The 13904-nt window shown below is 39.0% G+C and overlaps 1 protein-coding gene across 1 annotated transcript; it reads right to left on the reverse strand.

Moving 5' to 3' along the window:
• Window positions 1-326: 326 nt before the first annotated feature.
• On the reverse strand, window positions 327-6461 carry LCE6A (late cornified envelope 6A). The gene is given in 3 exon segments (XM_046016638.1): window positions 327-468; window positions 3547-3631; window positions 6227-6461. Coding segments are annotated over 3 exon segments (462 nt in total).
• Window positions 6462-13904: the final 7443 nt, after the last annotated feature.

The following is a 13904-nucleotide window of genomic DNA, read 5'->3' on the forward strand; positions in this document are numbered from 1 at the left end:
TCAAAGGGATGCAGAAACTGATTGAGAGGGCTCCCAAAGTTGGAAGGGTATGAACAACAAAATAGCAGGGCATTGGATTACAACCCAAAGTATAAAATAAATAGATATCCAATATCTGTGAGTCAATACTGATATTAATAAATGATAAAGTTTGAGAAAAGAGAAACAGGAGAACAGACAAATCTTTCTACAGAAAAATCCCAAATAATTTATAGTAGTGTCCCTTCAAGGAGGTGGAACATAAGTCCCTACCTATTTGAATGGGCTGCATTTAGTGACTTCCTTCCAAAGAGAAGAATATGTTAATGGAAAGAAAAAGAGCACCTTTATGGTGGAAAATCTGCAAACACTGCCACAGCTAGATGGTTAGTCAATTTCAACAGTGATGGCGTGTTGACAGCATGTACCCCTGATACAATGGCTTTACCCGTGTGATCAGTCTTCCTCCCCCAGATCTGTAAACCCATTCTAAACAGGAGGAAAACATCACACAAATCTCAGTTGAGAAACATTCTACAAAATACCTAACTGGCACCCCTCAAAACCCTCAAGGTCACCAAAAATAAGATACATCTAAGAAACCCTCACAGTCAAGAGGATCCTATGGACACAAGACAACTGAATGTAATGTGGTACCCTGATTGAAATCCAAGAACACAAAAAAGACATTTGGTAAAAATTAAGGAAACCCAAATAGAATGTGGCTATGGACTTTAGTTAATAATAACATATCAATATTGATTCTTCAATGATAATAATTGTACCATGCTAATATTAGAGCTGAACCACAGGGGAAACTGGATGTAGGGAACATGGGAAATTCTCTGTACCATCTTTCCAACTTTCCTATAAATCTATGACTATCCTGAATTAAAAAGCCTATTTTAAAAATTAAGTGCACCCCATGGGTTACCTGCGTGGCTCATTCGGTTAAGTGTCTGACTATTGATTTCAGCTCAAGTCATCTCCGAGTTGGGGGATGGAGCCCCACTTTGGGCTCTGAGCTCAGTCCAGAGTTTGCTTGGGATTCTCTTTCTCCCTCTCCCCTACCCCACCTGCACTTGCACATGCTCAAGCATGCTCTCTCTCTCTCAAATAAAATATTCAAAAACAATTAATTGCATCTCAAGTGTAAGTTACAACTAACGTTTATTGAGCTAAATACATCAAAATATGTCACCTATAATATCATATATAATTCCTTCCACAGTCTCAAGAGGCACATATTATTATTTTGCCTAATTTTTAGATGAGAAAACTGAGGCATAGAAAGGCACAGAAACTTGCATAAGATCTCAGGGTTTTCAAAGATTTGAAAAGGGTTTCATCTGACAGGGGTCCGAATGTGTACTCGTTCTGTTAAGGAAGGTTTGGCCTAGGACTCACATAGATGTATGTAAAAATAGGATATGATTTTATACAATAATGTAATACATTACATGAAAATTAAAAATCAGGTAATCTGATAAGTTGTAATATGAAAAAATAAGTTTCATTCTAAATAATCTGTGTATGCACTTATTTCTTTGGGTCCTTTTAGATGTATCTATTCACTTCTGTGATGAAGCAAAATGAATAGCTCATGTCTGTCATCTCTTCCCTCCCTCCCTCTTATTTAGACATGTTTTATTTTTCATGCTGCTATTGTTTATCTCTATAACTTTAAATACTGTAACTCAAACCCTATTTCTTCACTTTCCAAGTTGAGGCAGCATTTCTTGACTTGCCACTAAATAAGAGATGAAATCAGCACAACATAGCTTGTTTTGTCTTAGGATGATTTTGGTTTCATATTTTATTAATGACAGCTTGACAGGAATAAGTAAAGGCAATAACTTATTATTATTTGTGCTTTATTATAGAGCATATAGTATGTAGTAAAGGAGGGTCTGTCAAACATTGTAAAGGAAACTGCTGAAAATGCATTGGACCTAGGGTGTGGGCTAGGCTGGCATCCCTAGTGGTGACCATTGGCCAAGCTGGGGAGAACATGTTTCTTCCAAGTGGAGATCCAGGAAAGCAGGACATTCTGAGGGAGGGTGTGAGGTCACTGGGCTCAGTTCAGTTCCCAGGTGAGAATGTCCCTTCTGGAAGGCTGCAGAGGAAACTGGTGAGGACAGAGCCCTGTTGAATTATTCACCCAAGTTTCCCCAGGTGAATTCAACATGGCTCTTCCAAAGTCCCTAAGGGAGCACTTTAAAACATGTCACAACTTGCTTTCTAAAAAAAAAATTCTATTTTCTTCATTTAGTCCATATAATACTGAAGTACCATTTAAAAAAAATTAGACAAAAAAGCATATTAAGTATCAAATGTTAAAATGAAATTTTCTAATTAGAAAATGTTAAAAATGTAGAACTACTTGACATTTGTTAAAAGTATGATATTAGATATAGTAAAACAAAACAAAAGCAAAATAAAACAAAACAAAACCCTGGTGGTGCCACTTACCTATTTCGGCTATCCCTATAAATGTAAGATTTTGGATATAGGACATTTTGTACAAAATGTGAAGTCTGCATTTTTAATCATTTATTATAAAACAAAGGTAAATATACAATATTAAAATGAAACCACACTGAAACCACACCAAAAAAGACACTCATAATATTGACATTTTTGATGTACAGACATATTTTGAAAGTGTGAGGATGTCAAATGCAGACTTTATGAAGAAAACTCATGATCAAATCACTGTGTTTTTTTGATGCAGAAATTTCAAAATCAATTTGATACAAACTAAACAGTGTAGTATGCAATAATATATAAGGTGAACAATTATCGAAGGGAATCCAAGTACTGATTAGGGAAACTGAGTAGGTCAATTATTAAATAGTACTCTTGTCAAAGAAAATTTGTTTCTGTCAAAACTTTTCTTTAAAATTGTTATTTGGTGAATCTACATGTTCAGTAAAGAACAGAAATAAAAAATAGGAAAAAAAGACATTCTTACATATTAGCTTTGCACAATCAACCAAATATTGATTTTTTTTCCCTAAGGAAAAATTAGATTTTCCCCCCAGAATTCTCTCACACAAAAATAACTGAACATCTAAAATCAAGGATATTTAAAGCTTATCAGCTAAGTATGCAATTTCAAGCAATGGTATGTCAAAATTCATAAGGCCTTGCTTTATTCAACAAATAGCATCCTTTTTCCCTCAATAGGAGAAAGCATTTAATTTTTTTTTAAAAGTACAGGTTACATGACAGTAAAATAGGTAGCTATTTTCTGAGTTTCTCAGAAAGTGGTTTTTTTTTTTTTCCTGACAGACTGGATTTTTTCTTTAATTAGAGTAATTTTTTAGAATATTTACTTATTTGAGAGATAGAGGGAGAGTGTGCATGTGGTGGTGGTAGTGGAGGGAAGCAGGGGGAGAAGGAAAAAGAATCTCAAGCAGACTCCCTGATGAGCACAGAAACCCATGCAGGACTCTGTCCCAGGACTCCAAGATCATGACCTGAGCTGAGGTCAAGAGTTGCACACTTAAATGACTGAACCACTAGGTGCTCATAACTAGAGTAATTTTTTGACATAGTACTCACTCTTGCTCTTGAACAAAAGAAATCCCTTTATCCAAAATGATTTTCTTAAATGGAGACATTTTCATTGCCTCTAAGATGCAATCTTCTGGGAGAGTTTGAAAAAAGTCTTCAGAGTCTTTGACAATTTTAGAATTCCAATTCTAAAAATTTATCTTGGGAAAATTACTAAGATTAATCACCAATGAGAATGTTCATTTTACTGTTATTTAGATAGCAAAAAGGTGGAAGCACTGTAAGTGCCCCAAATCAGGAAACTACACAAATCATGGTGCGTTCACAGGATGGACTACAATAGTGTCGATCAATATTTATTAACATGTAAGTGTGTTGACACTGTACTGTTAAAAAAAATCAGGTTACAAATTATTCTGAAATGATCCTATTTTGTGATTTTTTATGAAGTTTGGAAATATATCCTGAAAATATTAGCAGTTATTTTAGGTTAATAAGATTTTTGGTTGGTCTTCTTTTTTTTTTTTTTTTAAAGATTTTAGTTATTTATTTGACAGAAAGAGAGATCACAAGTAGGCAGAGAAGCAGGCAGAAGGAAAAGGGGAAGCAGGCTCCCTGATGAGCAGAGAGCCTGATGTGGGGCTTGATCCTAGGACCCTGAGGTCATGACCTGAGCTGAAGGCAGAGGCTTAACTAACCTAGGTGCCCCTTGGTTGGTCTTCTAAAGATACAAATGTAGTGATCCGAAGGGGCATGTGCACCCGAATGTTTATAGCAGCAATGTCCACAATGGTCAAACTATGGAAAGAAACTAGATGTCCATGAACAGATGAATGGATAAAGAAGATGTGTATGTGTATATGTGTATATATGTATATATATGTGTGTGTGTGTGTGTGTGTGTATATATATATATATATATATATATGAAATATGGAATATTATGCAGCCATCAAAAGAAATAAAATCTTGACATTTACAACGACGTGGATGGAACTAGGAGGTATTATGCTTAGCGAAATAAGTCAATCGGAGAAAGACAAATATCACATGATCTCCCTGATATGAGGAAGTTGAGAAGCAACATGGGGGGCTTGGGGGGTAGGAAAATAAATGAAACAAGATGGGATTGGGAGGGAGACAAACCATAAGAGACTCTTAATGTCACAAAACAAACTGAGGGTGGCTGGGGGTAGGGGGGTATGGAGAGGGTGGTTGGGTTATGGACTTTGGGGAGGGTATGTGTTATGGTGAGTGCTGTGAAGTATGTAAACCTGGCAATTCACAGATCTGTACCCCTGGGGCTAATAATACATTATATGTTAATAAATAAATTAATTAATTACTTTAAAAAAAGATTTTTGGTTGGTTTTAATCATCTTCCTTATGCTTGTTTACAATAAAACATCTTTATACAGGTGTGCAGCATCTGTTTAGTGAGAAAAATTACACATTCAAAATTATAATTATATAAAATTATGCTCTCTATATATGCCTATATAGAGAAATAGATCATAGCAGAGGCAAAAACAAGGTTCCAGCCATCAGAAGGATTGCTAAGCTGTGAAAATTGACATCTTGTGTTTTGGGAATCATAGACAGGCTGATTCTTTGCTCTGAGGCTGGGAAATAGAATCTGCTGGACTGCGTTTAAAACATATTTTCAGTTTCCCTCAGAAAATGAGAATCAACTAAAAATTATTACCTAGAACTTATACTGATATGCAATTGTGTTGAGCCTCAAGCCCTGCCAGGTCGCTCTGCTTTATCTTAGGTCCTCTCCACCCCAGGGCAATAGTGTTTTGGGAGTTGCAGTTTCATACCTGGCTTATGAGCTATTCCATATGATCATCTCACTCCCGGCAGTCTAGCCAAGTTGAAACCTATGTCATGGGCAAGTATCCCTCTTGCACATGAAAAGTATCATTTCTGCCTGGAAAGATCCTCATCCTTGTTACATCCCCAACACCAAAGTCTGCTTATCTTTAAAAGCACTGTTGAAATGCTGCCTACTCTGGAGGTTGTTCTTCCCCAAACAACATGTTCTCTCTGCTTCGGAGTTCTCCTTCCAAGGAAACCACTTCTGATCTACACCATCAGGATGAGTCTTTCCCTTCTGTCCTTGACCTTTTATACTCTTTTCCCCTTTTGAGTTCACACCAAGTGAGAAAAAAAAAGAAGTATGTCAATCACTTTAAAATTATATTTATTAGTCTGCATATTTCAATATACAATGTACATTGTTTCTCCCACGAGATTGTAAGCTTTTCTAGAACAGGGAAAAATCTCCTATTACATCTGGTAACACAGAGCACAATATAGAGTAGGTGCTCAGCATGTTTGTCACACAAAAGTTTTCAATGTAAGGATTCTGCAATGACATAGGTTGATGGCTACAAGGATGCTGAGACAGAAATCTCAAACTATGTGTCTCTAAAGCAACACCAGTCAACATCTTGGAAGGAAAGAAGGGGCAGCATCCACCTGTAGAAGACTTAGCCCCTCGGGTGACCTCAGGGATTCACAGCAGCCAGGGCTCCAACTCCACGTTGTTGTTGGCTGAACTGAGTGCATAGAAGACAGAAGTAGGAGTGCAGCTTATGGGGACCAGGAAGTGTTTCCCAGCCCTAAGTAGAGGGGCAAGCCTGAGCATCCCAGCAGCGTGAATGCAGAAAGGTGGATGAGAGAGACCCACTGTACCTATGTCCTTCTCCTTTTGGCTGGTCACCTCAGCACTCCTCCTCTTTGATGTGGTAGACTGTGCCACCATTGAGGCAGCGGGGCTTCTTGTGGTGAGCCCTCTGAGAGCCGCCAGAGCTCTGCTCCCCGGGCTTTTGGGAACCAGAATTGTAGCCTCCTGAACAAGGGGCAGAGCAGGGAGCGAGGGAGGTGTTTGGGCACTGTCGAGGTGAACATTTGGGAGCACTAGGGGGCTTCCAGGATTCCTGCTTCTGTTGTGACATCAGTGGGCTAGTGAGTAGAAACTGGAAGGCAAAAGAGAATTCAGTTAAGTCAGGTCCTTGAGTTATCTGTTCCTTTTCTTCACAGGCTGGAGCTGTCAAAATAAACCTGGTATTTACAATCTGTTAAATCCATCTTAGGAGGGACAGAAATGGATCTGACTGGGTAAATTTGAGGAGTAAGCCATGGTGGGAACTCCCAGGGGACCCACTCACCAACAATCAAGCTATTAACTTAATCCTCTTCTTAAACAAAGTGCAGCTGAATTGGGCAGACTGTCTACTTTCCCAGACCAGGGTCCACCACGGTCAGATGTAAAGGAATAATGAATCTCTACTCTTTTTCTTCATTCAGTCTTATATGTCCTGAGGTTCCTAAGCTTGGGTATATCTTCTCTGCTTCTTTAACCCTCTGGCTTCTATCTACACCCTGGGCAGAAGCAGAGGAGAGATCAGGTCTGCCTTGGCAGCATCTGAGTGAGGGACATGCAAGTGTTTCCTCATCCAGAGGTAGCCTCACCCTAGAGAAGGATGTGTGGACAAATCATTCCAGGAGGAGGAGTCTGGAGGCCTTTTATCCATCCTCTACTGAAGACTTCAGGCTACATATTATTGGAAGGAAGCTGTGTGTGGACTATTTATGCAGATGTTTCACAATTCCCAGGTCTGAATTCCTCAGTGGCATGCAGCAGGATGTGGGCCAAAGGGAATCCCTTACAAATGAGTGAACAGAGACTGTGACCTTCAGTGTGGCCTGAGTGGAGTGGGTACACTGGCTAAGTCTCTGCGGACTGAGAGGGATCTGATCACTGTGGAGATCTCTCTAAGACTGGTGGGGAAGGACCAATTTCAATATCACCCAAGTCTGATGAAAACCCTTCTTTCCACCCCCCACTCTTCATCCATGCCTTCTACCACTCAGCTCAAGCCCACCATCTCCATGATGACTTGCCTGGTCCAACAGGCCACGTCCGAGTCCTCCCTACTCTGAATGTCAGAGATACTTCTCACAGCCTTTATAGCTGCTTATGACCAAGGTGACCTACATATTTGTCCTATCACCTTTATTACACATTACACAGTTCCTTGATGACAGGACTTTGTCTTTTATCACTTCTAAATTCCTAGGACCTGATACTGTCCCTGACAAAAAGAAGATGCTCATTAAGAATGGAGTAATCTATATGCCATTAAAATGACTATTTGGGGAGAACAAAAAATAGGGAAAAAACCAAAACTCACTCATTTTTGTTCTGTGGCTCAAATCTCAATCTCTTGTGTTCACCATCCACACCTAAGGATTCTGGGAACACCCTTCCATAAATAGTACAGAGAAATGGGTGGGCATACCTCACCTTACAGATCAGGCTGAGGAAAGTGTGGAGAGTAAGACATTCATAAACCCTGCTACCTCTTCATGCAAAGGGGAGTTTTTATGTAATTATTGGGAGACCCTCCAAGGAAAAGCTTTCTGCAGAATGAAAAAATTTCCTTTATCTTTTGTGAAAATTGATATCAGCACATTTTGCCTATGCTTAGGGTGGGAACGGTCTCTTTGAAATATGGTCCCTCAACTTCTGGAGGTATCTCTCTCAGAATTGCTGCACACATGCAAGCTAAGTGAAAAGGTCCTATTTAAACTCCTGTGGTAGGAACAGTGTCTTTCTTGCCTCTGTGTTCTCAGTGCCTACCACACAATAGGGACTCAGGAAACAAGTGAATAAGTGAAAAAGATGAGCAACTAGAAGAAAATTCTGATTATAGGGACTGTCTTCAAAGACTTTAAGTCATACATAGGACAAACATGAAAAAGATTGGGCTGTGCAGTGACAGATAAGGACCTAACCAGTGTGGAGAGTGGGACAAGATCAGAGGAGAAGCTACTGGAGCTAATCCAGCAGGACATGACTATCAGGGTCTACCTGCTTCATTTGGGAAGGCTACCAGGGGGAAGCAGTCTTTGACATGTAGTTTGGTTGAAGGGAGAGGAGATTCCTTGTAAGAGAAATAGAGATGGTATGGGTAGTACAATGAGAATAGAAAAAAGGATAGAGAATAGAGAAGGTGGGAGATGGTATGAAGTCTTTCTCAGTCTACTAGAACAGAACCCTGGGACCACTTGAGTTAGGTGCTTCAGAGATCTGACCCCTTCTTGGGGTCACCCTTCTCTCTCTCCTTCTCTTCCTTTTCCCTTCTCCTCCCTGTCAGGTATCAAAAGGAACCCCACCTTCTCTTCAGAAAGTTGTCATGGAAACTAAGCACTGGGAGAGCAGTGTAACTCTTGTCTTATTATACCAGTGGCTCCTTTTCCCCAGCTGGACTTGTACCACATAAGCCTGCACTCTGACACTTTATGCATCTCAAATGTCTTTCTTTAGGGTTAACTAACAACTATCCAACCCTACAACCCCTAACCAAGGGCTAAGGACTCTTCTTGGAGGTTCATCTCTGGGCGAGCCTCCCTGCTTCCTCTCCAGGTCCAGACCACTCCTCATAATGCCTCCTGAAGTTTCAGAGTCCAGTCATTTTCAGAACAACAAAGTTCATCATGCTGTTGGGGACTGACCCACCTGAATTAACACTTTCAGTGGATGAGAGCAGCATCTAGCTTTGCCCATTCCCTGAAGTAAGCCACTTTGAAGTCCCTGAGTGGTCCACTGTCCTACTAGACTTCCAAGTGCAGTGAGTTTCATGACAGATCTCAGACATGGGCCTCCTTCCAGTGCCACTCCATTTCTCCCTGGCTCAGGTGTCTATAGGCATGACTCTCTGATTTGATATTTGCTAAGAACTTACTGTGTCTGGGATACAAGAAGTAGTAAGAGCCCTGTCTTGTGCTTCAGAGCTTTCACTCTAGAGATAATGCAGACACATTACACATTAATAGATAGCATAAGACAGTATGTGAAAGATGACCAAACAGAGAGACAGGCAAATTCTGCTTGCTGAAAATGGAACTAGTCAGATTAAATATACCAAACAGAGTGATAGTATTTTGAATGTTGTTGCTCCTGCTATTATTAGCATCTCATACTAGTCCGGAGACAGAAGCCCATCTCCGAGAATTATCCATCCCTTTTCATTCCCAGTCCCAATTTTTGACCCTATTCCTCTAAGCAATAGATGTTTCCTTTGCTCCTTCCTCCTTCCCTCCCTCCCTTCCATCCTTCCTTCCTTCTTTCTTTCTTGCCTTCCTTCCATCCTTCCTTTCCTTCTTTCTTTATTTCTGGCTGTCTTTTTTTATTTTTTACTTTTTTTGTACTTGTTTTTCTTCTAAGAATATCCTCCTCTCTACTCTTTACCTTTGGAAAATCTTCCAAGCACCAATATGAACCCTATGTCCTCTGAAATGCATTCCCTGATAATGTCTGACCAAGAGAAGCTTCCAGAGGCGTTATTGCTTGTTGTACATGTAATTTATTATTGTGCACATTTTTATGTGAGATTGAATACATTTCAAGTATGAGGATATGTCTCATATATGTCCTATCCTTTTTCAGTATATGCAGTGGGTCATTGCACATGCCAGTTATTAGGTCTTCAAAAATCCCCGCAGTAGATGGCTTTTATGATATTGAGGTATGTTCCCTCTATCCCTATATTTTGAAGAGGTTTTTTTTTTTTAAGATTTTATTTATTTGAGAGAGAATGAGTGAGAGAGAGCATGAGAGAGGAGAAGGTCAGAGGGAGAAGCAGACTCCCCAAGGAGCTGGGAGTCCGATGAGGGACTCGATCCTGGAAGTCCAGGATCATGACCTGAGCTGAAGGCAGTCACTCAACCAACTGAGCCACCCAGGCTCCCTGAAGAATTTTAATCAGGAAAGGATGCTGTATTTTGTCAAATGCTTTTTCTCCATCAATTAAGAGGATCATATGGTTCTTTTCTCTTCTTTTGTTGATGTGATCCATCATTTTGTTTGATTTGAAAATGTTGAACCATCCTTTCATCCCAGGAAAAAACCCCACCTGGTCATGGTGAATAATCCTTTTAATGTACTGTTGGATCCTATTGGCTAGTATATTGTTAAGTATTTTGGCATCCATATTCATCAGGGATATTGGTCTCTAATTCTCATTTTTGAGGGGCTCTTTGTCTGGTTTGGGGATCAGAGTAATGCTGGTCTCATAGATGGAGTTTGGAAATTTGCCTTCCATTTCAACTTTTTGGGAACAATTTCAGTAGAATGGATATAATTTATTTTTTTAAATGTTTGGTAGAATTCCCTTGGAAAAACATCTGGCCCTGGGCTTTTGATTTTGGTGAGGTTTTTGATTACAATTTCAATTTTCTTGCTGATTATTGGTCTGTTCAGATTGTCTATTTCTTCCTGCTTCAATCTTGGTAGTTTATAAGTGTCCAGGAATGCGTCCATTTTTTCCAGATTGCCTAGTTTGTTGGCATATAGCTGTGGTAATAAGTTCTAATAATTGTCTCTAGTTCCTTGCTATTGGTAGTGATTTCTTCCCTTTCATTCATGATTTTATTAATTTGGGTCCTTTCTTTTTACTTTTGCATAAGTCTGGCCAGAGTTTTATTGATTGTATTAATTCTTTCAAAGAACCAGCTTCTAGTATTGTTGATCAGTTCTACTGTTCTTCTTGTTTCTATTTCATTGATTTCTGATCTAATGTTTATTATTTCTCTTCTCCTGCTTGATTTAGCCTTTATTTTCTGTTCTTTCTCCAGATCCTTTATTTAGGTTTAAGGTTAGCTTGTGCATTTGGGATTTTTCTAGTTTTTATTTTTAATTTTTAATTTTTTTATTAATGTACAATGTATTATTAGCCCCAGGGGTACAGGTCTGTGAATTGCCAGGTTTACACACTTCACAACACTCACCATCACACATACCTTCCCCAATGTCCAAAACCTAACCACCTTCTCCCTACCCGCCTCCACCTGGCCACCCGCAGTTTGTTTTGTCAGATTAAGAGTCTCTTATGGTTTCTCTCCCTCCTGATTCAATCTTGTTTCATTTTTTCCTATTTTTACCCCCCAAACCCCCCTCATTACCTCTCAACTTCCTCATATCAGGGAGATAATATGATAATTGCCTTTTTCTGATTGACTTATTTAATTCAGTATAATACCATCTAGTTCCATCCACGTCATCACAATGGCAAGATTTCATTTCTTTTGATGACTGCATAGTATTCTATTGTATATATATACACCACTTCTTTTTTATCCATTCATATGTCGATGGACATCTAGGTTCTTTCCATAGTTTGGCTATAGTAGACATTGCTGCTATAAACATTCGGGTGCATGTGCTGCTTAAAATCACTACATTTGTATCTTTAGGGTAAATACCCAGTAGTGTGATTGCTGGGTCATAGGGTAGCTCTGTTTTCAACTTTTTGAGGAACATCCATGCATTTTAAAGAGTAGTTGCACCAGCTTGCAGTCCCACCAACAGTGGAGGAGTGTTCCCCTTTCTCTGCATCCTCACCAGCATCTGTCATTCCCTGACTTGTTAATTTTAGCCATTCTGACTGGTGTGAGATGGTATCTCATTGTGGTTTTGATTTGTATCTCCCTGATGCTGAGTGACGTGGAGCACTTTTTCATGTATCTGTTGACGATCTGGATGTCTTCTTTGCAGAAATGTCTGTTCATGTCCTCTGCCCATTTCTTGATTAGATTATTTTTTTCTTTGGGTGTTGAGTTTCATAAGTTCTTTATAGATTTTGGACACTAGCCCTTTATCTGAGATGTCATTTGCAAATATCTTCTCCCATTCTGTCAGTTGTCTTTTGGTTTTGTTGACTCTTTCCATTGCTGTGCAGAAGCTTTTGATCTTGATGAAATCCCAATTGTTCATTTTTGCCCTTGTTTACCTTGCCTTTGGCGATGCTTCAAGAAGTTGCTGTAGCTGAGGTCAAAGAGGTAGTGCTGCCTGTGTGCTCCTCAAGGATTTTGATGTTTTCCTTTCTCACACTGAGGTCCTTCATCCATTTTGAGTTTATTTTTATGTGTGGTGTAAGGAAATGGTCCAGTTTCATTTTTCTGCACATGGCTGTCCAATTTTCCCACCACCATTTGTTGAATAGACTGTTTTTTCCATTGGACATTCTTTCCTGTTTTGTCGAAGATTAGTTGACCATAGATTTGAGAGTCTATTTCTGGGCTCTCTATTCTATTCCATTGATCTATGTGTCTGTTTTTGTGCCAGTACCATACTGTCTTAATGATAACAGCTTTGTAATAGAGCTTGAAGTCCGGAATTGTGATGCCACCAACTTTGGCTTTCTTTTTCAACATTCCTCTGGCTATTTGAGGTCTTTTCTGTTTCCATATAAATCTTAGGATTATTTGTTCCATTTCTTTGAAAAAAATTATGGTATTTTGAAAGGAATTGCATTAAATGTGTAGATTGCTTTTAGATAGCATAGATATTTTCACAATATTTGTTCTTCCAATCCATGAGCATGGAACATTTTTCCCTTTCTTTGTGTCTTCCTCAATTTCTTTCATGAGTACTTTATAGTTTTCTGAGTATAGTGTCTTAGCCTCTTTCTTTAGGCTTATTCCTAGGTATCTTATGGTTTGGAGTGCAATTGTAAGTGGGATGGACTCCTTAATTTCTCTTTCTTTTTTTGTTGTTGGTCTAAAGAAATGCAACTGATTTCTGTGCATTGATTTTATATCCTGACACTTTACTGAATTCCTGTAAAAGTTCTAGCAGATTTGGAGTGAAGTCTTTTGGGTTTTCCACATAAAGTATCATATCATCTGCAAAGAGTGATAGTTTGACTTCTTCTTTGCCGATTTGGATGCCTTTAATTTCTTTTTGCTGTCTGATTGCTGAGGCTAGGGCTTCTAGTAGTATGTTGAATAGCAGTGGTGATAATGGACATCCCTGCCATGTTCCTGACTTTAGCAGAAAAACTCTCAGTTTTTCTCCATTGAGAATGATATTGTGGTGGGTTTTTCATAGATGGCTTTGATGATATTGAGGTATGTGCCCTCTATCCCTACAATTTGAAAAGTTTTGATCAAGAAAGGATGCTGTACTTTGTCAAATGTGTTTTTAGCATCTATCCAGAGTATCATATGGTTCTTGTTCTTTCTTTTATTAATGTATTGTATCACATTGATTGATTTGCAGATGTTAAACTGAATTTGCAGCCCAGAAATAAACCCCACTTGGTCGTGGAGAATAATCCTTTTAATATACTGCTGGATCCTATTGGCTAGTGTTTTGGTGAGAATTTTTGCATCTGTGTTCATCAAGGATATTGGTCTGTAATTCTCTTTTTTGATAGGATCCTTGTCTGGTTTTGGGATCAAGGTAATGCTGTCCTCATAAAATGAGTTTGGAAGTTTTCCTTCCATTTCTATTTTTTGGAACAGTTTCATGAGAATAGGAATTAATTCTTCTTTAAATGTTTGGTAGAATTCCCCTGGGAAGCTGTCTGGCCCTGGGCTCTTGTTTGTTGGGA

Source organism: Meles meles, chromosome 1, assembly GCF_922984935.1.
Source record: "Meles meles chromosome 1, mMelMel3.1 paternal haplotype, whole genome shotgun sequence".
NCBI classification, from domain to species: domain Eukaryota; kingdom Metazoa; phylum Chordata; class Mammalia; order Carnivora; family Mustelidae; genus Meles; species Meles meles.